The sequence below is a fragment of the Globicephala melas genome, chromosome 2 (assembly GCF_963455315.2).
Source record: "Globicephala melas chromosome 2, mGloMel1.2, whole genome shotgun sequence".
Taxonomy (NCBI): domain Eukaryota; kingdom Metazoa; phylum Chordata; class Mammalia; order Artiodactyla; family Delphinidae; genus Globicephala; species Globicephala melas.
The window spans coordinates 167,129,091-167,155,059 of record NC_083315.2 but is presented as its reverse complement, the minus strand read 5'-3'; the positions used below and the strand labels follow the sequence as shown (position 1 = coordinate 167,155,059).

The 25,969-nt window shown below is 49.8% G+C and overlaps 2 protein-coding genes across 8 annotated transcripts; both read right to left on the bottom strand.

Moving 5' to 3' along the window:
• Positions 1–4,697: 4,697 nt before the first annotated feature.
• On the bottom strand, positions 4,698–10,992 carry LOC115867104 (uncharacterized). Its single transcript, XM_070045042.1, has 6 exons — positions 10,850–10,992; positions 10,121–10,314; positions 9,131–9,478; positions 8,100–8,226; positions 6,323–6,354; positions 4,698–5,522 (listed from the first exon to the last, which is right to left on the bottom strand). The coding sequence occupies exons 1-6, from the start codon at positions 10,990–10,992 to the stop codon at positions 5,215–5,217; spliced, it is 1,152 nt and encodes a 383-aa protein (XP_069901143.1). The 3' UTR covers positions 4,698–5,214.
• On the bottom strand, positions 10,927–25,955 carry LOC115867288 (interferon alpha-inducible protein 27-like protein 2A). 7 transcript variants are annotated; one of them, XM_060295230.2, is made up of 7 exons: positions 22,110–22,207; positions 21,686–21,708; positions 21,270–21,395; positions 20,721–20,870; positions 13,086–13,115; positions 11,900–12,061; positions 11,054–11,345 (listed from the first exon to the last, which is right to left on the bottom strand). In XM_060295230.2, the coding sequence occupies exons 3-7, from the start codon at positions 21,340–21,342 to the stop codon at positions 11,137–11,139; spliced, it is 624 nt and encodes a 207-aa protein (XP_060151213.1). In that variant the 5' UTR covers positions 21,343–21,395; positions 21,686–21,708; positions 22,110–22,207; the 3' UTR covers positions 11,054–11,136. The 7 variants fall into 7 exon arrangements, with proteins under 7 accessions (XP_060151217.1, XP_060151219.1, XP_060151213.1 ...); XM_060295231.2 differs by lacking the exon at positions 22,110–22,207 and adding an exon at positions 25,866–25,939 and having other exon boundaries at positions 11,055–11,345; XM_060295232.2 differs by lacking the exons at positions 21,686–21,708; positions 22,110–22,207 and adding an exon at positions 25,866–25,895 and having other exon boundaries at positions 21,270–21,391.
• Between the last annotated feature and the right edge of the window lie 14 nt (positions 25,956–25,969).

The following is a 25,969-nucleotide window of genomic DNA, read 5'->3' as shown; positions in this document are numbered from 1 at the left end:
GAGAGTTGCATACTTCAGTTCCACTCACATCCCACTGGCCAGAACCCAGTCTGGTGAGCACACCTTCCCACAAGAGGACTCGGAATGCAATCCTTGGCTGGGAATCATGCACCTGGCCAAAAATCAGGGCTCTCTTTATATGCACCAGAAGGAAAGGGTAGGCATCGGGTGACTGCTAGCAGCCTCTGCCACCCTGATGAAGACAGGAATCTATCCTAGGTTCCCCACAATGAGAATTTGCCTCTGCCTCCCCGTGTCCTACTGAAACTGCACAACTCAGATGGGACTCAAATCCAGCTGAAACTGAGATTGGGACTTGAACCCACGGGCTGGGACTCTAACCCACACGATCTTAATTAAGATCACACACCTGGTCTCAGGACTTAATGAAGCTGGGGTCCTTTATGTTTCAGCACAGAAGGAATTCAGCAAGAGGCAAAGTGATAGGCAAGAAGTGGATTTATTTAGAGAGAGACACATTCCATAGACAGAATGCGGTCTGTCTCAAAAGGCAAGAGCAGCCCTGGGAGAAGCACACTCCACAGACAGAGTGTGGGCCGTCTCAGAAGGCGAGAGGCCCAGAAATACGGGGTGGTTAGTCTTTATGGGCTGGGTAATGTCATAGGCTGATGAGTGGGGGGATCGCTCCAACTGTATTCCAACTGTTTTGAGGATTATTCCACCTATTTTGGTCACTGCCCAGTATTTGCCCTTTAATGGCCTCAGAACTGTCATGGTGCCTGTATGTGTGTCACTTAGCGTGCTGATGTATCACAGCGAGCATATAACGAGGCTCCAGGTCTACTGGAAGTCGGATCTTCCACCCTTTTGGACCTAGTAGGTGTGGGGGAAGTTAACAGGCTTGTTCAGGCTTCAGAGGCCATAATAGGCCTTTGACTAAAAGAAGACCCTGAAAGGAACTACATGCCGAACTGCTGGACTACGTGCAGGTCAACAGAAACAGCACTAACAAGTCTTCAGAACCAACAGATCAGGAAGGGAGTAAGTCACGAAGCTCCCTCGGCCTAGGGAATCTGGCCAGTTCCCAAGGATCAGTGAACATTCTGAGACTTACACTAGAGAGCAAAACATTTCTGATAACAGCCAGAGCTGCATATTTGCACATAAGCTGGTGATTATCAGCTTGCGGCTTGGCATTAAAAGCAGGACTCCTGGGCGTCCCTGGTGGTGCAGTGGTTAAGAATCCACCTGCCAATGCAGGGAACACGGGTTTGAGCCCCGGTCCGGGAAGATTCCACATGCCGCGGAGCAACTAAGCCCCTGTGCCACAACTACTGAGCCTGAGCTCTAGAGCCCGCGAGCCACAACTACTGAGCCTGCGTGCCACAATTACTGAAGCCTGCGCGCCTAGAGCCCATGCTCTGCAATAAGAGAAGCCACCACAATGGGAATCCCATGCACCGCAACGAAGTATAGCCCCTGCTCATTGCAACTAGAGAAAGCCTGTGCACAGCAACAAAGACCAAATGCAGCCAAAAATAAATAAATAAATTTATTAAAAAAAGAAAAAAAAAAGTACAGGATTCCTTTGAGCAGTACTCTGAAGCCTCACCCACGGGGTGGATGCGCTGCTCGGGACCTTCCAGCTGGGACTCCAGATCGCTGTTCCAGGGACTTCCCAGTGTTACTTGGAGCTGGATGTAGGTGTTTCCCCACTTTGGTGATGTCTATACATTTATTTCTTGCTATGTTGCTTGTCCTTATGCTGTAACTTACTACTTCCAATCGGGACTCCGGATCGTTATTCAAGGGACTTCCCAGCCTTGCTTGGATCTAGATGTAGCTGTTTTCCCAATTTGGTGATTGTAAATTCATTTATTTCTTACTATTTTGCTTATCTTCGTGCTACGATTTATAACTAGCCTAATAGACTTTCTTATCTCTTACTTAATTAAGTGTAGAGTGGTTATTTTGCCAACAATCCTCCGAACCTGAAACCTGAGAGTAAGTCTCTCAGCAAAACAGTAGGTTCTAACCAGTTTGTGTTGTATCCTCCATGGCTGTGTCATTCTTTGAAACGTTGTGCCCTGCCCCCTTCCCTCCTGTTTCACTGCCCTGCAGCACACTGGGCCCCTGTGTGCAGGAACATGGTGATCAGTGGATGTGCCTGGCTTCTGACACTGGGGACTCCTGAGAGCAGGCAGGGACCGCTGGATCCACAGGGGCAGGGTGGGAGCCAGCTGAAGCCAGAAGTTTCAGGAATCCTGGGGTGGCCAGAGTGTGTTCAGCCAGCTCCTGAGTGAACAACCTCAGCTGGGTAGAGAGAAAGGGGGAATCAAAGCTGTATTAGTTTCCAGTCCTGTGTAATAAATTACCACACAATTAGCAGCTTAACATAACACGCTTTTATCATCTGATAGTTGTCAGTCAGAAGTTCAGATGGTCTTGACCTTCCAGGAAGGTGGTCTCCATCCTTCCAGATCCAAATCAGAGCAAGCGCCCTTCTTGTGGGAGACTCGGACTTGTAGCTAAGGCGGGGGCTTTTGCCCTTAGCGCCAGGAGGACCTTTGGAGGCTCTAATGAAGGACTTGAAGTTAGAGCATTATTTTGGGAATGTGTGCATTTTGGGGGGAAACGTTCACAGCTTTTCTTAGATTCTCCAAGACATCAAAAAAATGGGGGAAAGAAAAAGAATCAAGTGTTGAATTAATTACTCCCCTAAGGAGTTTACTCCTATGGTTGGGTACAACGATGCTTCACTGACCTCACTGGGAGCCACTTGAGCACACGGATGAGTTAACGTTTAAAAGGTCCATAAAACCAGACTCACAAGTTTGGTTCTTGTTGGAAACTGAGATCCTGCCAGGCTGCTCATGGCATCTAGGACAGGGTGTGCAGGGGTGTAGTGTTAGGGGAACCACGGACCAAAACTGCCCACCCTGGCCAGGCAAGATAGTAGCCACTTGCATGAGTTATCCTACAACAGGAGGTCCTGGCAAAGACACAGAACTAACAAGATATCACTAACCAGAAGAATTCAAGAAAGGTCAAAAGGAGAGAGGATTCGCCCGTCCATGTGTCCTGCCAACCTCCCAGAATCCTTCTCACTGGAATCCATCTTGGCTGAGCAATGCCCACGCCACCAGGAAGGACCCTGAGTCAGAATGATTGGCCAGAGACAATCCAGAAGCTAACCCCATTACCGTAAAACCTGAGACTGCGAGCCACGTGGCAGAGTAGTTCTCCTGGGTGCCCTTACCCTGTTGCTCTCCACCAGGGTGCCCCTTCCCGATCAAGTCTCTTGCTTTGCCAGCACGTGTGTCTCCTTGGACAATTCATTTCCAAGTGTTAGACAAGAGCCCACTCTCGGGACCTGGAAGGGGTCCCCCTTCATGCAAAATAGGATCTGTGGTAGGGTCACGGTCATGTTGAAAACCCTTTGGTGTTTCTCCAAAACCCTCAGATAGAATCCAAGCTCTCCTTCCCCAATATGCTTGCTATGGTCTGAATGTCTGTGTCCCCCCAGAATTCAGAAGTTGAAATATTAACCCCCAAGGTGATGGTATAAGGAGGAGGAAACACTGGGAGGTGCTTAGATCATGAGGGTGGAGCCCTCATGAATGGGATTAGTGTCCTTCTAATAGAGGCCACAAAGAGCTCTCTTTCCCCTTCTATCATGTGAGGACACAGTGAAAAGACAGCCACCTAGGAACCTAAATGTGCTGCAGCCTTGATCTCGTGACTTCTCAGCCTCCAACACTGTGAGGAATAAACTTCTGTTGTTTATAAGTCACCCATTTTATGGTATTTTTGTTACAGCAGCCTGAACGGACTAAGACACTGCTGTGACGTGCCTTCCCTCTGGGCACCCCCAAAGCCCTGGTCTGGCCTCTGGTGTCATCAGAGGGCAACATCAATGGCTGTCTGCCTGTTGGTCCACCCACGCAGCAGACCAAGAGCGCTACCTAGGAAAGGCCAAGTTCCCTAGCGCACAGCCCAGTGCCTGACCCACAGCTCACGCTCAAAGAGTTTGTGGAAAGGAGGAGTGAATCAACATGTAAGCGAATTTTCTGATGTTCTGGGATGGATCCCATCCTGGTGATGAGAAGTTTCTACAAGACCTTGTACTGGAGGGAGAAGGATATTTAGGGACCATGGTCCTGAAGCAGAAAGATCAGAGCCCTTGACAAACTAGATTTTCTTTCTAGCTGTTGGGAGAAAAAGGCCAGCGCGCTGGACTTTGACTTTGGGAGGAAGCAGTGACGTCCTGGGGCCGTTGCTTTCTGAGCCTCAGCCAGGCCACTTAGGAAATAGCCATTGCATACGCAGAGGGTAGGAGTGGGGTGCGTGCAAATGAGGCTCCAAACAGGATGCTCCCTCCCCTTCCATTCCTGACTCTGCACAGGAACTGAGCCAAAACACCCACCCTGGCTGGGACCTTTGAGGTCTTTCAGACCAACTCCCCATATAGAGAGGGCCGAATGCAGGCCCAGAGCGGAGGTGACCCACCCGGGGTCACACACAGAGTCTGAAGCTGGGCAAGGACAGGTTCCAGGCTTCACCGTTTGACTCAGTTCATCTCTGGGCACCCCGACACCATGTCGCTCTAAGAGAAGTGAGCCTTCCCCCACCCCGACTTCAGGCAAACAAGAAGGAAGGCATCCGGAGGGGTTGCAACAACTCATTTTTATTTCTTATTTTCCTCTGGGGTGCAGCGTTTGGTCCCTTCCTGCATCAGGCTGGCGAGCAGGGCACTACCTGGTCCTCTTCTCTGCAAAGGGAGTGACAGGGAGCTGTCACAAGCCCACCACGAGGGACACAAGGGCAAACCCAGTGGATCCCAGGAGGACTTTGGGTGACAGGGAGAGTCCACCTGATCCTGGGGGAGAAGCAGAGGGTGAGTAGAATGGGACGGGCAGGCTGGGGCAGCTTGTGGGGCAGAACCATAGGGTCCGAGACTCCAGGGCCTGTCAGGAGGACCTCAGGCCCAGAGATCCCACCCAGAACCCTTCTCTGTTTCCCCAACTCCCAAGGATCTCTGTTTGGGCAAGGCTGCTGCAAGCAGGTACCCAAAGGCATGAACTCCGGTGGTGAAACCGAGTGCCGGGAGCTGCCTTTCTCTCTGGGGAAGAAGGCCGAACCCCAGGCGGGACAGAGACGCCCCAGCTAACTCAGAAAGTCTGCTTTGGGCAGAGTCAGCCTGAGCCGAGCACACCCTAGGCCAGAGCACCTTCCCCCAGCAACGCACCTGCTTCAGAGACCCAGAGAGAGAGTGACCACGGAGGGTGAGACAAAGGCACAGGCAGACTGGGGCTCACCAGGGCTAAGGTCAGGGCTGGATGCTCTGAGGCGCTTGTCCTCCCTCACCTTCCACAGCAAGCCCCATCGGGGACACTCACCCACGGACTGGAGAGTGGCCGCCGGGCTGCCGGCGGCAACTCCGCCCCCATTGGCCATGGCGGACGCTGACATCATCTTGGCCGCTAAGGAGGAGGCTGTGATTCCTGCCCCGGTGAAGCCCACGGTGCCCAGCACCACGGGCACAGCCCCCACGGCCAGGGCTGTAGGGGGCGAGGAGCTGGGTTGAGGGGGAGATGGACATGCTCCCACATCACACACGCAGAGCACATCAAGCTTGGGGGACTTCAGGGAGCCCGGAGAAGGGGTAAAGCCTGAACTTGGGAGAGATTCCAGGCCCGGCCCGCAGTCAGGAGTCGAGGGCAGCACAGCTGGTGGGGAAAGCGGAGGGGAGGGCCGCGGGGTCACCGGGGTCAGGCCTCTGATCCGCAGCAGGACCTTCCTCGGGAAAGGCCTCAGTTTCTGCCTTAGTAAAATCCTGGAACTAAGTTGGGGGCGGGGCGGAGGTTTGCAAGCTTCTTGTCTTCGCTGAGGACATCTTTAATACAAGCAAATCTTGCCCAGGGCCCAGCATAAAGCAAGGAGCACGTTCTGAGCCCGGCTTGGATCCCAACTCTGGGTCTCCACGGCATCACCGCAGAGCAACTGGAAGCCAGAGTCGCTGAGCCAGTGGCTTCTCCTTAACACACCTCCTGGGTCCAGACTGTGCGCGTGTCTCATCCTACGTAACCCTCACAATAACCCTGAATGGGCAGCCTTGGCCTGATTTTCACGAGGAAAGCTGAACCCAGAGGAGTTCAAAGCCACGGGGCAGAGGCTCGGCAAGGAGGTTGGGCCCCTGCTGGGGCTGCCTCTGCGCCACACGGAAGCTCGCCATTTCCTCACTGTAGCGCCTCCTCCGCCACAATGCACAGGAAGCCTGGGGCAGGTGCAAGGCCAGCGGCTCCCCAAGTCCCAGGGCCTGGGGACGGACGAGGCGCAGGTTTCCGCGGCAGAGACTTACCTCCTCCCGCCACAGCTGCAGCAGCCTTGGCTGGAAACCGAAAGAACATTCTGTGAGTGGATCCACACTGGCTGCCCCTCCACTCCCTGAGCCCACAGCCCACCTATGGGGGGGCTGCCCCAGGCTGGGAGACACAGGAAGGAAGGACCCCTGCCTGCTTCCTCCTGAGAAGGTGAGCCACAGCCCTGAGTGTGGCAAGGGCTGCTGGGTAGGCGGGTGACCTGTCCTGAGTGGACCTGCATGCGTTGGCCTAGAGTAATCTGGAGACGGGGTTTGAGGGCCTTGTTCCAGAAAAATCCAACCATCAGACAGGGGTTTTGTTGCGTGTTTTTTAATGTCTGCGGACTGGTTGCTTGGGGGTTGTTTGTGGGAAGCACAGAAGTTCTTTTTTCTCTCTGCCTTCCTAGCCAGGTTTGGTCAAAAAAAAAAAAAAAACCTTACAGATTTGGGAAGGAAGGTGTGCCGCTGCAGCCCCCTTCACAGTGAATGCGGGACTCTTGGCAAAGTAATTTAGGGCGTGGTGGTTTGACTGGGGCAGGAAGAGGCGAAGTGAGTGTCACGCCCTCTGAGCCGGGAGGTTAGTTCATCTGAAATAGGGTTGGTGTTTTCGGAGTGTGTGTCTGGGGGGCGCGTTATCTAACCTTCTCCTTCCGTCCAGGGAAACCTCTTCGACAGCAGTAAATCCTCGTGGAGAGGTGTGTTCATTTTGCAGGACCCGGCTGAGATCAGGGCAAGCACTGCTGAAGGCCTGAAGGCTGCCTGAGAACACTGCTGGGACGCATTGAATGTTCCTGATTCTCCAGGGCCCCACCTGTTGCCCCTTCCTCTGGAAAGCTGACCCTGACCCTCCCAATCAGAACCATCCTTGATCCCCTGTGGCTGGAGCCGCTCACAACACTGGACCATAGTTGCCTGGCTCCCCAACGCTGAGTCCCTGGAACTCCCTGGCAGAGGTCTTGGTCTGCAGCAGCCAGTGGGGACCAGTAGTTCTAAAACTAGCAGGGTGTGCAGGTGTGAGCTCAGCCAGCTCCCCAAGAAGAGAGCTTTGGGGTGGCAGGGAAGGAATTAAAGAGATTAAGGGGTATGAAAGCTAAACCCTAAGTGACCAGTGGGCCACCTGGTTGGGGTATAGGACCAGAGACTCAAGAATCAGGAGCCCAGTTAAAGGGTATTTGAGGCTCAGCATTATTGTTTGGGAGGAGAGACGATGCCAGGCTGGCCAGCAGCTTGGCGCACCTGGGCCCCAACACACAGATGGCCCAGGGGAAAGGGTGCTGTCTGATGGCCTGCCTGCAGGGTCCCCCAGTGGACATCTCCGGGTGGAGGAGCATGGCCCTTCTGGGCTGTTCAGAACCTGCCCTGCCCTGAGCCTTCCTCCCAGGCCCCGACGCCTGCATTTCTGTTCTACTTCCTGTCCCAGGCTCCGGAACAGCTACCCACCCCACCTCACCTCCCAGCCCAGGGCCCGTGGACAACGCTCCCTTCATTTGTAAATAAGGGGCAATATCATCTTTCTCTGGGGTTCTTATGAGAATTAAATGAATTGATAAATGTCAACTGCTAAGCTTAGTGACTAGGATATCACAGGGTTTGATCAAATTCAGCTGTTCTGATTCTTTTCATCTTATGAATCGTTTCTCGTAAGCTGAGGAGTCCCCATATTTCTGACCATGAGGAAGACTGCCAGTTGTGGCCCAGGTCTTAACTTTCTTGTCATACTCCCATGTGCTGGGTAGGCGTCCAAGGAGGGGTATCTATCACCCAGGGCCAGTTATCTCCTAGTGGGAAAGCGGTCAGGGCCGCAGCAGGGCATCCTAGCAGGTAGGAGCCATTCAGCGTCCCCAGCAAGGATCCCAGGGTAGATGTGGCCCCAGCCAGGGCAGCGTTGGATGACAGGGTGAGTCCTAAGAACAGAGGGTGATGCACAGGAGTCAGAGGTCAGAGGTTGGGCAGTGGTTGGAGGCTGTGTCACCGCCCACAGCCCGCAGCCAATTCCATCCTGTACAGTTTCTGTTGGCAGAGGTGGGAGGACCCCGGGGGTCCACCCTAGGGGCAGAAAGCTGACCGGTGGCGGATGCACTCTGGAGCACTTTGCAGCGATCGAAAGCAAGGATTAGAAGCTCACCTATCGACCCTGAGGGATCTCAAAAACATAGCTGTCAAGTGTGGAATAAAAGAAATCAAATGAGATATACAGTACACTCTTCTGTATGTAAATTAAAACACATCCAAACAAAAAGCGACACCCATTTTACAGAAATATATACGAAAAACAGATACACGTTCAACATGTTAGAAAGGCTGACGTTCTAATATGAGAGGGGGGAATTGCAGGTAAAAGGGAAGATAAACAGAGAGAATAAATAAATAAAGCCAGAAAGGGGGCTTTCAAGAACTAATTGAAGAAAATGGGCCTGAATTGAAGAATTTTCTTCAAATCAACGCTCTGGATCTGAGATCCATCAGGACAAACTTACGAAAGGCTGGTTGGACGCTTAGGTAAAAACCTAAAGGAGGAGAATTCTGGTGGTGAATCCTGGGGAAGTGAGAGCCAGAGAGTGGGCCTCAGCCGCAGGGTCCCCCCTCTCTAAGAAGGAGAGGGCAGGGGGCCCAGATCCCCTGTGCCCAGGGACCTGCCTCCCTCTGACCCCTCTCAGAGAGAAAGCCAGGGCGGACACCCAAGGGGAAGGACAGGGGAGGGAGAGAGACTGAAGGTGATGCTGTTGTCCCCTCCCATGGGTCCTTGGGCAGGACCCTGTGCCCTCCCTAGCCCCCAAGCCAGCTCCCACCAGTCCCTGCCAGGGACACTTAGCCAAGGAAGTCCTGCCAAGACACCTCCAGAGGCTGCCCCGCCCACTTTGACCAGGCTCCCTGCAGACAGTATCTCGGAAGCCAGGTTAGAGGCTAAGAGGACAGCACTGGTAAATTCTATGGCATAGAAATTGACCGGCACCCAAACTGCTGAAGCAGTGGAGCTTTGATGGGGAGATGAGGACACCAGAACTGGGGTCACACCCACTGCCCTTAAAAATCTCAAGGGGCTCCAAGGGGTAGAGAGGCTGCTCTGAGCTTGTGGAAGATGCAGGCCTGGGAAGGGTCCAAGATATGGTACTGGGGTTACATAAGGACCTGTGTGAGGGGAAGGTGGGGAGGCGGCTGGAGGGAGATTTTACTTCCCGAGGTGGGCTGCTTCCCTTCTCCTGAAACATAGATTTCTAGAACTCCCTTAGATCTCCATGGAGTAATTTAAAATGTGCCAGAATTAGGAAATCAGAACGAATTACGTTTTTAAGGCCTATACCACGGTCAGGTTGTTCTGGGTTCCTGTTCTCATGCACTCTCCTCACTAACTCAGCGAGAAGGATGAGATTACTATCCCCACTTTACGATGAGGAAATACTGGCACAGAGAGGGTAAGAGATTCATCCAAGATCACAAAGCTTGGCTTGGCTAAGTGGGACTCGACCCAGGTCCAGCTGCTTCCAAAGCGTGGGCTTGAATGGCTCTGATTCGGTTCCTCCTAATGCTTGTCTCTTCCCCCTACCCAGGCGCACGGCTTGAGGGTCACCCGGGCACGGACTAGGCTCTTGGCTTCCAGAGTCCCAGAGCCCAGCTGGGGGCTTAAGTCACTTCCCTTCCAAGACCCAGCTTCTCTGCCTGCAGCCACCAAGATGAGAAACATGAGACAGTTCTTCCAGTGGACGCAGACGGGTCTCCCCTCCACTCGCCGAGCCCCCCGCCCCCCGAGGGTAGGGGCGGCAGGAAGGAGCCGCCCCTGCCCACCCCTGCCTGTCTTACCCACAGGAGCAGACTTTCTGAAGATGTGGAACTGACCTGTGGGTCTTGAGCTTGTCTGTGTTCTGGGAGCCCTTGAGGCTAGCTGGGAGCTGTATGAGTGAACTGGGGCAGCATCTGAGGGAGAGAGCCTGGTGGAGGAAGGGCCGTGAAGGAAGACGGGGGTGAAGGCCAGAGTGGGGACCTGGGCCGGGGTCCTGGAGCCAACAGGACGAGATCTGAGACTCCAGTCTAAAGTGGAAGCAGGGCTGCCAGAAACTGGGTATGAGTTATCTGCATGGACAGACAGGCAGGTGGCAGAGGCCAGGTCAACACACATAGAATGCCTGCCACCTGACCCAGGGCCAGGCAGCCAGCGGGCCTTAGGAGACAGCTGAGCGTTCTGCACTGACGAGCCTCTTGGGAGCCCCACCAGGGGAGGGAGGCCTGTCTGTCCTTGCAGGTTCTGGCCAGTCTCCCTTGGAGCCCAAGGACCCTGAGCTCTACACCAACCGGGACAGAGCTCTCTGGAGAAATGCAAATTCTCTACCTACCTGAAGAGCTCCAAAGGCCACCAGGCCAGGCAGACAAGTGTGGCTGAGTTCCTAGACTCATGATACAGTCAGACTCAGAGTCTTGGGTGGGGAGGGGAGGGGTCAAGAATCCCTGAGGATAAAGTGTTTCATAACTGAGGGTCAATGGCTCAAACTGACCCTAGGGCCAAGCCCTCCTGTATTGCTGCCTCTGGCTGACATCTTTGAAGACATGTGATCCACCATCCCGTCCAAAGAGCAGCGGAACTGAGGCTCAAAGGGGAGACATGACCTTCCCAGGATCACAGCTGGGTGGCAGGACTGCAACAGACCTGGCTTCCTGTCGCAGACAGCAGTGCCCATTCTTACAGACTTCCTGCTGCCCCCAACCCTGAAGCCATGGCTCTGCAGATGCACTGCGCCCTGCCTGGTAGACAAGAATGCAGTGCAGACACTCGTGAAGATCACAGCATCTCTTCTTTATTTCCTATGCTTCTTTGAAGGATTTTAGGAGGCAGAGGACTTGTCATGTGGGGGACTGACCTCCTGAGGCCCTGGAGGGTCATCTCCAGCCCGGGAGCCCCTCTCTGCTTCAGTACTGGATCCTGGTGGAGGAGAGGAAGGAGCTTTCTTCTTTCTACCCCACAGCCAGGCCCCAAGAGCTGACCCAGCCGAGCCCAGGATGATGTTGGATGACATGGAAAGTCCGGCTGCCCCTGGGAGAGAGGAGGGGGTTAGAGCACAAGGGGACAGGCAGCCCCGGCAGCTCCCGGCAAGACTGGGGAGGTCAGAGAACCCAGGACCCACAGGAGGCCCAAGACCCAGACATCCCAGTCCTGTTCCCTCCTCTACTTCCTGAAACCCCAGGAGGTCTGCTTTGGGGAGGGGCTGCTGCCCATGGCTGCCCGAAGAGGAGACACGCACTCTGGTGGTGACTCCACCAGCGACAGGACAGACCCTCTGAGAAATGGCACAGGGTCTCTGCCTCTTCCTCCCCAGCACGAGGCTGGGCCCAGCGAGGGGAGGGCCCTACGCAGGTTTGCAGGGCTGATGGGGAACGCGCACCTGCTGCGCTGCACGCCCCCAGTGCCCCCAAGCCCACCCCCAACCAGAAGAGGGGACAGTGCGGGAGACTCAAAGGACCAGGGACATTGATGCCCACGAAGCTGGAGGAAGCAGACAGGCCCTCCCTCCGGCTTAGCCGCTGGGCTGAATCCTGTGCTGCTGTGTCACACCCTCCCCGCTTCCTCCCGCCCGCCCGGACACTTACCCACGGACTGGAGAGTGGCCACGAGGCTGCCGGCGGCAACTCCACCCCCATTGGCAATGGCGGCCGCTGACATCATCTTGGCCGCTAAGGAGGAGGCCGCGATTCCTGCCCCAGTGAAGCCCATGGCGCCCAGCACCACGGGCACAGCCCCCACGGCCACGGCTGTAGCGGGAGAGGAGCTTTAGGGTTGGCCACAGGGGACAGACTCCCCAGTTCTCCCTGATACCTTCCTGAGGGGGATGAGGTGAGGGGTCCACGTCCCTCTCGTGAGAGCCACGGGGCCTGAGGCAAAGGAAGGCTGTAGAAGTGGACACGAGTGCACGGGGCCCTGCCGAGAAGCTGGATCCCAGGCCTGTGCATTCCTCTGTTTTGCTGTGGTCCTGGAAGGCTCACCTGTCCTCCCTGTGCCTCAACCGCCCTTGTGTGAAATAAGATGAAAGGAGCAGTGGTCTTCAAGCGCCCCCTTTTGGCAGGGAAAATAGCGTCTTTCCCCCTATCACAGGGCCCACAGAATAAGGACAGAGCTGCTCTTCTGAAGAGGTGCTGGGGTGGCGGCTTCTGCCCTCTGCCCTGCAGCTGCCTGTGGGCGTCCCCCCCAGGGGTCCCCTACATCTCCAGAGAGTGCAGTCATAGAACTTTCTGCAACCAGGAAACGTTCCGTATCTGCACTGTCCAACACGCTGGCCGCCTGTAGCCAATGAGCACCTGAGACTGTGGCTGGTGTGACAGAAATGTTTTCATTTTCTTGAATTCTGGCCACCGTGTTAGAGGATGCTGGCCAGGGGCACAGCTGGAAACCTCTGGGCTCACGGGATAAGCTAGAGGGTTTGTAAAGCAGTCCGAGGAATCCCTACAGCTCAGCTTACACATCCCCTACAACCCTCTGGAGGTACCACTGGCCCTGCTTTCTGGGCAGGAATCATGGGTTGAGACAGATTTAACAACCTGCCTGGATCACACGGTTTGCACTTGGGAGAAGCTGAGATTGGACCTGGGTGCTTTGAATGGCTTTGCTTCGGTTCCTTCTTGGCAAGGTTCTTGTCACCTCGAGTGTTCCAACTCTGTCCCCTGCCCACTGCACCCTTACCCACCTATGTCCTGGGGCTCAAGGCAATCTTGGGCTTGGTCAAGGCTAGGTGGTCCCAGGGTCAGATGAGGGCTTGAGTTTCTTCCCAAAGAGACTCACCTCCTCCAATCACGGCTACAGAGGCCATACCTGGAGACAAAAAGCACCCCCATGAGTGCATGGCACTGGCCTCCCCCTGCACCCCCACTGCTGCCACAGTGGGAGGGGGTTCCCTGGAGTTGGGATCAGAGAAGAGAGCAGCCCCTGCCTGGCCTCTTCCTGCTTTTCCTGAGAAGTCTGATTTTCTGAGAATGCAGAGGGGGATGGACGAGCGTCTGGAGCTCTGTTATGCTCCAGATGGCGAGGGGCACCTGCCTTGAAAAAGTTTCATGCTGCTCTGTGACGTCAATACATTTGGTATCATTTTCTCAAAACAAAACAAAATCAAGAAAAGCATGCTATTTTCATTTGCGATGGAATAAATTTGACTTTTCTGGTCTTTCCCTCTTCCAGACACCCTATACCCTTCTCAGGCTACAGTTGGAGTGAAAGCCCCCCGTCCTCCAGGGCTCAGCCTACTTGTCACTTTCTGCAGGAAGCATCTCTAATTCCCCCACCAGAAGGGACCCTGCTTCGGTTCCTTCTTGGCAAGGTTCTTGTCACCTCGAGTGACAAGAACCTTAAATAAGGTAAATAATTACCTTAAATGTAAATGGATTAAATGCTCCAACCAAAAGACACAGGCTCGCTGAATGGATACAAAAATAAGACTCACATATATCCTGTCTACAAGAGACCCACTTCAGACCTAGGGACACATACAGACTGAAAGTGAGGGGATGGAAAAAAATATTCCATGCAAATGAAAATGACTGCTTCCTGACAGTCATTGCCAGGAAGACACTGGAACTCACCAAAAAAGGTGCCCCACATCCAAAGACAAAGGAGAAGGTGCCCCACATCCAAAGACAAAGGAGAAGGTGCAACGAGACGGTAGGAGAGGCGCAATCACAATAAACTCAAATCCCATAACTGCTGGGTGGGTGACTCACAAACTGGAGAACAGTTGTACCACAGAAGTCTGCCCTCTGGAGTGAAGGTTCTGAACCCCACGTCAGGCTTCCCAACCTGGGGGTCTGGCAACGGGAGGAGGAATTCCTAGAGAATCACTCTGAAGGCTGGCGAGATTTCATTGCAGGACTTTGACAGGCCTGGGGGAAACAGAGACTTCGCTCTTTTTCCCTTTTTTATAAATTTATCTAGTTAGTTATTTTTGGCTGCGTTGGGTCTTCGTTGCTGCAGGCAGGCTTTCTCTAGTTGTGGCGAGCGGGGGCTACTCTTCGTTGCAGTGCGCAGGCTTCTCATTGCGGTGGCTTCTCTTGTTGTAGAGCGTGGGCTCTAGGCGTGGGCTTCAGTAGTTGTGGCACGCAGGCTCAGTAGTTGTGGCTCACAGGCTCCAGAGTGCAGGCTCAGTAGTTGTGGCACACGGGCTTGGGTGCTCCGCGGCATGTGGGATCTTCCCGGACCAGGGATGGAACCTGTGTCCCCTGCATTGGCAGGCGGATTCTTAACTGCTGCGCCACCAGGGAAGTCCCAGAGACTTCACTTTTGCAGGGCACACACAAAGTAGTGTGCATATCGGGACCCAGGGGAAGGAGCAGTGACCCCAGGGGAGACTGAACCAGACCTACCTGCAACTGTTGGAGAGTCTCCTGCAGAGGCAAGTGGTGGCTTTGGCTCACTAAGGGACAAGGACACTGGCAACAGAAGTTCTGGGAAGTACTCCTTGGCGTGAGGCCTCCCAGAGTCTACCATTAGCCCCACCAAAGAGCCTGGGCAGGCTCCAGTTTTGGGTCACCTCAGGCCAAACAACTAACAGGGAGGGAACCCAGCCCCACCCATCAGCAGACAAGCAGAATAAAGTTTTACTGAGCCCTGCCCACCAGAGCAACACCCAGCTCTACCCACCACCAGTCCCTCCCATCAGGAACCACAATCACAGAAGCTAGACAAAATGAAAAGGCAGAGGACTTTGTACCAGATGAAGGAACAAGATAAAACCCCACAAAAACAACTAAATGAAGTGCTTTCCAGAAAAAGAATTCAGAATAATGATAGTGAAGATATCCAGGACCCTGGAAAAAGAATGGAGGCAAAGATCGAGCAGATGCAAGAAATGTTTATCAAAGACTTAGAAGAATTAAAGAACAAACAAACAGAGATGAGCAATACAGTAACTGAAATGAAAACTACACTAGAAGGAATCAATAGCAGAATAACTGAGGCAGAAGAACGGATAAGTGACCTGGAAGACAGAATGGTGGGATTCACTGCCGCGGAACAGAATAAAGAAAAAAGAATGAAAAGAAATGAAGACAGCCTAAGAGACCTCTGGGACAACATTAAACGTGACAACATTCGCATTATAGGGGTCCCAGAAGGAGAAGACAGAGAGAAAGGACCCAAGAAAATATTCAAAGAGATTATAGTTGAAAACCTCCCTAAAATGGGAAAGGAAATAGCCACGCAAGTTCAGGAAGCACAGAGAGTCCAATACAGGATAAACCCAAGGAGAAACACGCCAAGACACATAGTAATCAAATTGGCAAAAATAAAGACAAAGAAAAATTATTGAAAGCAGCAAGGGAAGAACAACAAATAACATACAAGGGAACTCCCATAAGGTTAGCAGCTGATTTCTCAGCAGAAACTCTACAAGCCAGAAGGGAGTGGCATGATACACTTAAAGTGATGAAAGGGAAGAACCTACAACCAAGATTACTCTACTCAAGATCTCATTCAGATTCGACGGAGAAATCAAAAGCTTTACAGACAAGCAAAAGCTAAGAGAATTCAGCACCACCAAACCAGCTATACAACAAATGCTAAAGGAACTTCTCTAAGTGGGAAACACAAGAGAAGGAAAAGACCTACAAAAACAAACCCAAAACAACTAAGAAAATGGTAATAGGAACATACATAGCGATAATTACCTTAAATGTAAATGGATTAAATGCTCCAACCAAAAGACACAGGCTTGCTGAATGGATACAAAAATAAGACCCACATATATCCTGTCTACAAGAGACCCACTTCAGACCTAGGGACACATACAGACTGAAAGTGAGGGGATGGAAAAAAATATTCCATGCAAATGAAAAGCAAAAGAAAGCTGGAGTAGCAATACTCATATCAGATAAAATAGACTTTAAAATAAAGAATGTTACAAGAGACAAGGAAGGACACTACATAATGATCAAGGGATCAATCCAAGAAGAAGATATAACAATTATAAATATACGTGCACCCAACATAGGAGCACCTCAATACATAAGGCAACTGCTAACAGCTATAAAACAGGAAATCGACAGTAACACAGTAATAGTGGGCGACTTTAACACCTCACTTACACCAATGGACAGATCATCCAGACAGAAAATTAATAAGGAAACACAAGCTTTAAATGATACAATAGACCAGATAGATTTAATTGATATTTATAGGACATTCCATCCAAAAACAGCAGATTACACTTTCTTCTCAAGTGCACATGGAACATTCTCCAGGATAGATCCCATCTTGGGTCACAAATCAAGCCTTGGTAAATTTAAGAAAACTGATATCATATCAAGCATCTTTTCTGACTACAACGCTATGAGATTAGAAATGAGTTACAGGAAAAGAAAACGTAAGAAACACAAACACATGGAGGCTAAACAATACATTACTAAATCTCTTCACCAAGAGATCAGTGAAGAAATCAAAGAGGAAATTAAAAAATACCTAGAGACAAATTACAATGAAAACACGATGATCCAAAACCTACGGGATGTAGCAAAAGCAGTTCTAAGAGGGAAGTTAATAGAAATACAAGCCTACCTCAAGAAACAAGAAAAATATCAAATAAACAATCTAACCTTACACCTAAAGAAACTAGACAAAGAAGAACAGACAAAACCCAAAGTTAGTAGAAGTAAAGAAATCATAAAGATCAGAGCAGAAATAGATGAAATAGAAACAGAGAAAATAATAGCAAAGATCAATAAAACTAAAAGCTGGTTCTTTGAGAAGATAAACAAAATTGATTAACCTTTAGCCAGACTCATCAAGAAAAAGAGGGAGAGGACTCAAATCAATGAAATTAGAGATGAAAAAGGAGAAGTTACAACGGACACCACAGAAATACAAAGCATCATGAGAGACTACTATGAGCAACTCTATGCCAATAAAATGGACAACCTGGAAGAAATGGACAAATTCTTAGGTATAACCTTCCAAGAGTGAACCAGGAAGAAACAGAAAATATGGACAGACCAATCACAAGTAATGAAATTGAAACGGTGATTAAAAATCTTCCAACAAACAAAAGTCCAGGACCAGATGGCTTCACAGATGAATTCTATTAAACATTTAGAGAAGAGCTAATACCCATCCTTCTCAAACTCTTCCAAAATATTGCAGAGGAAGGAACACTCCCAAATTCATTCTATGAGGCCACCATCACCCTGATACCAAAACCAGATAAAGATACTACAAAAAAAGAAAATTACAGACCAATATCACTGATGAATAGAGATGGAAAAATCCTCAACAAAATACTAGCAAACAGAATCCAAGAACACATTAAAAGGATCATACACCATGATCAAGTGGGATCTATCCCAGGGATGCAAGGATTCTTCAATATATCCAAATCAATCAATGTGATACACCATATTAACAAATTGAAGAAGAAAAACCATATGATCATCTCAATAGATGCAGAAAAAGCTTTTGACAAAATTCAACACCCATTTATGATAAAAACTCTCCAGAAAGTAGGCATAGAGGGAACCTACCTCAACATAATAAAGGCCATATATGACAAACCCACAGCAAACATCATTCTCAATGGTGAAAAACTGAAAGCATTTCCTCTAGGATCAGGAACAAGAAAAGGATGTCCACTCTCACCACTATTATTCAACACAGTTTTGGAAGTCCTAGCCATGGCAATCAGAGAAGAAAAAGAAATAAAAGCAATCCAAATTGGAAAAGAAGAAGTAAAACTGTTACTGTTTTCAGATGACATGACACTATACATAGAGAATCCTAAAGATGCCACCAGAAAACTACTACAGGTAATCAATGAATTTGGCAAAGTTGCAGGATACAAAATTAATGCACAGAAATCTCTTGCATTCCTATACACTAACAACGAAAGATCAGAAAGAGAAATTAAGGAAACAATCCCATTCACCATTTCAACAAAAAGAATAAAATACCTAGGAATAAACCTACCTAAAGAGGTAAAAGACCTGTACTCAGAAAACTATAAGACACTGATGAAAGAAATCAAAGATGACACAAACAGATGGAGAGATATACCATGCTCTTGGATTGGAAGAATCAATATTGTGAAAATGACTATACTACCCAAAGCAATCTACAGATTCAATGCAATCCCTGTCAAATCACCAGTGGCATTATTTACAGAACTAGAACAAAAAACCTTAAAATTTGTAGGAGACACAAAAGACCCCAAATAGCCAAAGCAGTCTTGAGGGAAAAAAAACAGAGCTGGAGGAATCAGACTCCCTGACTTCAGACTATACTACAAAGCTACAGTAATCAAGACAATATGGTACTGGCACAAAAACAGAAATATAGATCAGTGGAACAGGATAGAAAGCCCAGAGATAAACCCACACACCTATGGTCAACTAATCTATGACAAAGGAGACAAGGATATAAAATGGAGAAAAGACAGTCTCTTCAATAAGTGGTGCTGGGAAAACTAGACAGCTACATGTAAAAGAATGAAATTAGAACACTCCCTAATACCATACACAAAAATAAACTCAAAATGGATTAGAGACCTAAATGTAAGACCGGACACTATAAAACTCTTAGAGGAGACATAGGAAGAACACTCTTTGACATAAATCACAGCAAGATCTTTTTTGATCCACCTTCTAGAGTAATGGAAATAAAAACAAAAATAAACTAATAGGACCTAATGAAAATTAAAAGCTTTTGCACAGCAAAGGAAACTACAAACAAGACGAAAAGACAACCCTCAGAATGGGAGAAAATATTTGCAAACGAATCAATGGACAAAGGATTAATCTCCAAAATATATAAACAGCTCATGCAGCTCAATATTAAAAAAACAAACAACCCAATCCAAAAATGGGCAGAAGACCTAAATAGACATTTCTCCAAAGAAGACATACAGATGGCCAAGAAGCAGATGAAAAGCTGCTCAGCATCACTAATTATTAGAGACATGCAATCAAAACTACAGTGAGGTATCACCTTACGCCAGTCAGAATGGGCATCATCAGAAAATCTACAAACAACAAATGCTGGAGAGGGTGTGGAGAAAAGAGAACTCTCTTGCACTGTTAGTGGGAATGTAAACTGATACAGCCATTATGGAGAACAGTATGGAGGTTCCTTAAAAAACTAAAAATGGAATTACCACATGACCCAGCAATCCCACTACTCGGCATATACCCACAGAAAACCATAATTCAAAAAGACACATGCACCCCAATGTTCACTGCAGCACTATTTACAATAGGCAGGATATGGAAGCAACCTAAATACCCATCAGCAGATGAATGGATAAAGAAGATGTGGTACATATATACAATGGAATATTACTCAGCCATAAAAAGGAACGAAATTGGGTCATTTGTAGTGATGTGGATGGATCTAGAGTCTATCATACAGAGTGAAGTCAGTCAGAAAGAGAAAAACAAATATCGTATATTCATGCATATATGTGGAACCTCGAAAAACCAGTTTACAGGGCAGAAATAGAGACACAGTTGTAGAGAACAAGGGCGGAAAGTGGTGGGGGGTGTGCTGGTGGGGTGAATTGGGCGACTGGGATTGACATGTATACACTAATATGTATAAAATGGAGAACTAAGAAGAACCTGCTGTATAAAAAAATAATAAAATAGAATTCAAAAATTCAAAAAAAAAAAAAGAGAGAAGTCACCCTGCTTCCTCTGTGTCCTGCCTTGTGGCTGGAGCCCCTGGCACCACGGGTCAGAGCATGCCTGGACCATGTCGAACTGCTGAGAGCTCTTGGGGCTGGCAGGGACATCTGACAGGGGCAGGGACTGGGGTGCTGGGGCAGCTGGGACAAGGAGTTCCGGAGATTTCAGGAGTTGCAGGAGTGAGCTCAGCCAGCTCTGCACGAAGAGGAGCCTTGGTCCCAGGCAAGGGAGAGAAGGTACGAAATCAGCCTCAGACCTCGTCATTTCTTGAAGGCTGCAGCTCATGGCTCACCATCACCTCTCCCTCCATCAGTACCCCTGACCTGTCTTGAGGGTTTCCGTTTCTGCACAGATGATATTTCCAACAAACTGGCCTTGAAGTTCTCACGCCTCACTTCCAGGGATCTTGAACTCTATGCCACACACACCCAAGGTCATACACTAGGCCCATGCTGCCCACTATAGGAACCACTAGCCATGTGTGCCATGTAAATCTTAATTAAAATGAAATAAAATTTAAAACTCAGTTCCTCAGTCCCACGGCCCACATTTCAGGGACATGTGGCTAGTCCACATGCGGTTCCTCTGATTCTAGAGCATCATTGATTTCATCTCTCATGTATACTGTGCCCTTTTTCTGACAATGTGAGTGTCAAAGAGATTCTATCAGGAAGGTGGGCCTGACACTGACAACTCAGAAGGCTGAACTGAGCAGTGGGGAGTTGGGTGAGGGCCCGTGGATTGATGCTCAGGGATCAGTTACCTGCGTAATGGGCGAAATTGCTTCCTCCAGCCTTGGGTGGGTCTCTGGGGTCAGAGCCAGATCCATCTGGCCCTTGGGGTGGCCCCTGTGGTGGCTTCCCAGGAGAACCATCAGAGGCCTGGTCGGTTGACTGGGAAGGTTCATCCTCCTCTGGAAAAAAAAAAAAAAAAGAGGAGGGGGAGCTCCCAGCGGGGTGGGCAGCTGAGGGACCAGAGGCCCCACACGGCGCCCTCGACCATCTCCCGAAACTCCCAAGAACTCTGACGTTGGGAGGGGACCTCAACGGCAGCTGTGCTAAGAGGTGACAAAGATGCTTGGAGGTGAACCCAAGGAGAAGACAGAGAGAGGGAGACCCAGCACCAACGCGGAGCTGGCAGATTCCAGACTTCACAGAGCAGGAGTCTGAGGCCCACGAGGTTAGAGACCTGATGGGGCACAGTGCACCTGGTGGCAGGTCCAGGCCAGAACCTAGAAGACCCCCTCTGCCCTCGTTCAGGCACCCCAAGCCCTGGGCCACCCCACCCTCTGGAGCTTCCCTAGAGCACTCACCATCAGAGGGATATTCCCGCGGGCTGAGCTCAGTGGCATCTCCTTCCCCGCTCTCTATGGCTTTAGCTGACATCTTGGAGGCAGTGTGGGAACACCAGGTGCAGAGCCAGGGACACCACTATCTTTCTGAGAAACAGAGTATGAAAATCGGAAGTGCTCTGCCTGATTTATGATGGACTGGTGGGGGGAGGGCAGGGGCACCTCTCTGTTGCCCCAGCCTTGCCCTCTGTCCTATAGGAGCCTGTGGGCACTTCCATCTCTGCCCATACTGCCTCCTTGGTTATCCATCTCTGCCCCACCCACTGCCCGGCCAGCCTAAGTCCTAGGGCTTCAGAGTGACCTGGGTTGATACAAGACTGGAGGTACCCACAGTCTCCTGGTAAAGGTGGGCTCAAGCCCCGTCCCAGCACACTCACCTCTGGTCACAGTGACAGCTGCCCTGGATGGAAGCAGAGAAGTAAATGTGATAATAGCACCTATTTTGTGAGTGCCTATGCGCGTCCAAACTAAGGCCCGTCAAGGGTAATTCACTTGCCGACGGTCACAACTAAGGATTCCAACCCACGCACTGGTCAGAAATCATGCTGTTAACCATCAACCCGTACTGCCTCCTTGGTTATTACAGATATGAGATTAGGGCTCTGTGGCATTTGTCAGCCAAGGTAAAATGTTTTGGGCTATAAATTTGTAAATCACGGCAGGCAGGGGAAGGATGATCTCATACAAAATAAAGTTCAGAAGAATTGCAGTCGAGTTTTATAAAAAGGAGGACTATGGATTTCTCACATATCCAAGAAGGGATTTTGAGAGGGAAAATAATGCTCCCGCAGAATGACTCACCCACGCAGGCCTCATCCTTGCATTAGCATGCCAAGGTGAGTTCTATCTGGCACCAAACCTGGGAAGAGATAGACTCACTTCCTCCTTGGGCTTTTGGGCTTAGACGTCATGCAGCATGGAGGGGATGGAAAAAGATATTCCATGAAAATGGAAATCAAAAGAAAGCTGGAGTAGCAATTTTCGTATCAGACAAAATAGACTTTAAAATAAAGACTCTTCCAAGAGACAAAGAAGAACACTACATAATGACCGAGGGATCAATCCAAGACGAAGATATAACAATTGTAAATATTTATGCACCCAACATAGGGACAACTCAATACATAAGGCAAATGCTAACAGCCATAAAAGGGGAAATTGACAGTTACACAATCATAGTAGGGGACTTTAACACCCAGCTGGTGTCCTCGGCAGCCTCACTACCTGCAGAACTTCTGACACTGCTCTTCCTTCCCAGTGACCTCCCAGGGTAGGCAGGGGCATAGGAGGTGGGGGAGGGGAGAGAGCGACAGGACTCTGCTTCCAGATTAGTTCCCTAATCTCATATCTGTAATAACCAAGGAGGCAGTATGGGTTTTATTTTTTATTATTTTATTTTTTATTTATTTTATTTTTATTTTATTTATTTATTTATTTTATTTTTTATTTTTATTATTACATTTACTTCTTTCTGTTCCTTACCCCTAGTGGATTAAGTCTCATGAAAAGTGTAGATTTGTCTGTCTTATTCCCCTGGGTCAGGAGCTCAGTAAATATTTTTTTAAAGATTTTTTTTTATGTGGACCATTTTTAAAGTCTTTAATGAATTTATTACAATATTTCTTGTTTTATGATTTGGTTTTCTGACCGCAAGGCATGTGGGATCTTATCTCCCCGACCAGGGATCAAACCCGCACTCCCTGCATTGGAAGGCGAAGTCCTAACCAGTGGACCGCCAGGGAAGTCCCAGTAAATGTGTTTTGAATGAAAGAATGAATAAGGAGAAAAAAGGGGGAAGTGAGAATCTCAGTGTGAAGCTGGGGGGAAAAGGAGGAGCAGGAGATGAAAGAAGGGGCAGAATCAGGGCTGGAAGAGGGCTCTGCTTGGAATATGCTTGAATGTCCTGGGAAATGAGGCTTTGTCCCTCGTGCAAGACAAGGACATGAGGGACCAGACCTAGGACCTGTCTGTTCCCCACCCCCACCCCTGCTTAGCTTTAGGACAACAGCCCCAAACAGCTCAGCAAAAACTGCTCCAGTTTTCCCTGGGATACTGGGGGACACTGTCCGTGGGACACAGAGGGGAGAGGTTTTCAGAGCAAGGTTGCAGGAGCCCCTCTACTGTAGTGGAACAACTGAGGACATGGAAAGGAGACGTGACCCATGAGCCGCACCCCCCCCCCCCAGCAAACTGGGGGCTGGCGAATAAGCCAGAACTGCAAACAGTCCTGATTGCTTTGAGCCCCCCCGGCAAACCGGGGGCCTGCGAAGAAGCATTGAGTGCTTTGGGCACTGATCCATGAGATGTCCTCAGTCTAATCAGAGTGGTGGGAGCGCAAGGAAGTGTCCTTGTGCTACTTCAGTATAATCAGAATAATGGTGGGAACTCTGTGCTGCTTTGCGCTCAAGGACGAAGCACGGCAGGTGCTCACGAAAGCCAATTATTGCTTCTATAATTAATAAAAACGTAGGTAGCTGCTTTGGCACTTCTGAAATGTTAAGAAAACAAGTCTTAAAGTGTAAACCTAGATAATGCTTTAATAAAAGCTACCACAGCAGGACAGACGGCGCTGTTTTGCCTGAGCGAGCGGCAGCCCTCTACTGCTGTGCTTCGGCACAATTCATCTCGTGTGATGAGCTTACTTTCGGCCCTGTCCTAAGATAAACTACAACATTCTTCCTCGTCACTTGGTATCCAATCTACTTTCCTGGCGGAATTCAAGGCATGAGAGGCAGCCCCCTCCTGGAGAAACAGGCCTGTTGGTTTCTGTGAATTTCCTGTCACTAGAAGACAGATAGAAAGACAACCTATGGAACAGAAGAGACTGGTACCATCAGACCACATGTGACATTAAAAACACCACAAACAAGGGTAAGGGACATGTAATCTACTGAGGGGGGAAAATAACCCACAATACCCTTTGCATCATTAGAATCCCCAATGTAAAGAAAGTTCTTATGAAACAATTTTTCAAAAGAACTGTCTTTAAAAAGGAACTCAGACTAGAAGAGGTGGTTCCTAAAAAAAGAATTATACATGACCAATAAATATTTGAAAATGTGTTCAATCTGCTAATACTAAAAATAATTTTTAAAAGAGAAAACTCTGTGTGTATGTGTGTGTGTGTGTGTTCCATGCACCTGCTAGTCAGGGTTTGGCTGCAGATAACAGAAGTCACTCCAGGTAACTTAAGCAGAACAGGTTTTTTGGGTTGTTTTGGTCGAACTCTTGGGGTTCTGGGCGCCTGGGTCCCTCAGTGATGACGGCTGGGCAGGGTTTGGGGACCTGGCCCAGAGGGCGCCACCAGCTGAGATCTGCCTCCTTAGCAGGGCCTGGGCACTTGCGGGAGAACCCAGACTGGGTGCTGGACTAAGGGTCCCGGGCAGGGTAACCTGTCTGCACAGAGACCCCCTCCTCTTAAGCACTGCCTGGACCTCGGAAGGTGAAAGTTGTGACTTGGGACCTTGCCCTTCCTTGTCAGAACAGAGAATAACATTTGTTTGGTGGAGGTTTACAGGAACATGGTGACCGTGGCCTGACCTCAAGCACAAAGGATGTGACACCCAGAAGTTTGCAAACACTAACCACGCCCCTCCCTCACCCTTCCTATAAAAGGGCTTTGCTGAAAGCTTGGGGAGTTCTGGGTTTTTCAGGCATGAGTCACCCGTCTCCTTGCAGGGCCCTGCAATATACCTTTCTCTGCTCCAAAATGACGTTTTGGTATTGTTTGGCCTCACTGTTCGTCAGGCACACAGACTTGGGTTCAGTTACATGACCTCTTCCTTGGGTTTGATAATTTGCCAAAAGGCTCACAGATCTCACGAAAGCACTTTACTCACCATTACTGATTTATTACAAAGGATATTAAAGGATACAAATGAACAGCCAGATGGAAAAGTACCTATGAGGAAGTCCGGAGCACAGGAAGTGCAGTCCCCGTGGACTTCAGGCGCCAGGTGGGCGCAGACTATGCCACCCAGGCTCTTGGGGACACACTGGCAAGTTCCTCCCAGAAATGAGTTGAGCTGTGTCCCATGGTGGCTCCGGGGTGGTGGGGAGGCTCACTCGACCTAAGCTTGGTGAATTCCCCCGTTGTCCTTTAGGACTTCCCAAAGTCACCGGACATAGAGACAGTGTATGGGAAAGGTTTCCCAGATGGTCTGGTGATCCCCACCTCGAAAAACAGAGTAACTACCGTGAAGCTGATTTCTCTGCATATAACAAAGGACCCAGTTTAGCTTGATTATTGGAGGCAGCCCGACCTTCCCCAACCATCAGTGAGCAACAGGCGAGGCATGAAAACCTAGCGAAAACAACACCTCCAATACAGGCTGGTTGAGTTGTAAATTAAATGCTAAAACTTTTGCGAGGCTCCAAGGCATACAGCCAGTACGTAAACAGCCACTGCACTAAAACCAAAGCAAGAATACAAGAATTTACGTTCCCATACATGAGCTAGAACAGAGCCCCTTCAGAGGAAGTACGGCGGGCTCCACCTGTTGCTCCCGCTCCCTAAGCCCGAGAGGAGGACCTATCAGCGCGGCCCCTTGCACTCACCGTCTGCGCTCTTGGTACCCGCACTGCGGAAGCCCGCCGCGCGCAGCGAATTAAGTGCGGGGTCTAGAATGGGGGCGGGACTTCCTTCCCAATGCGCACGCGTG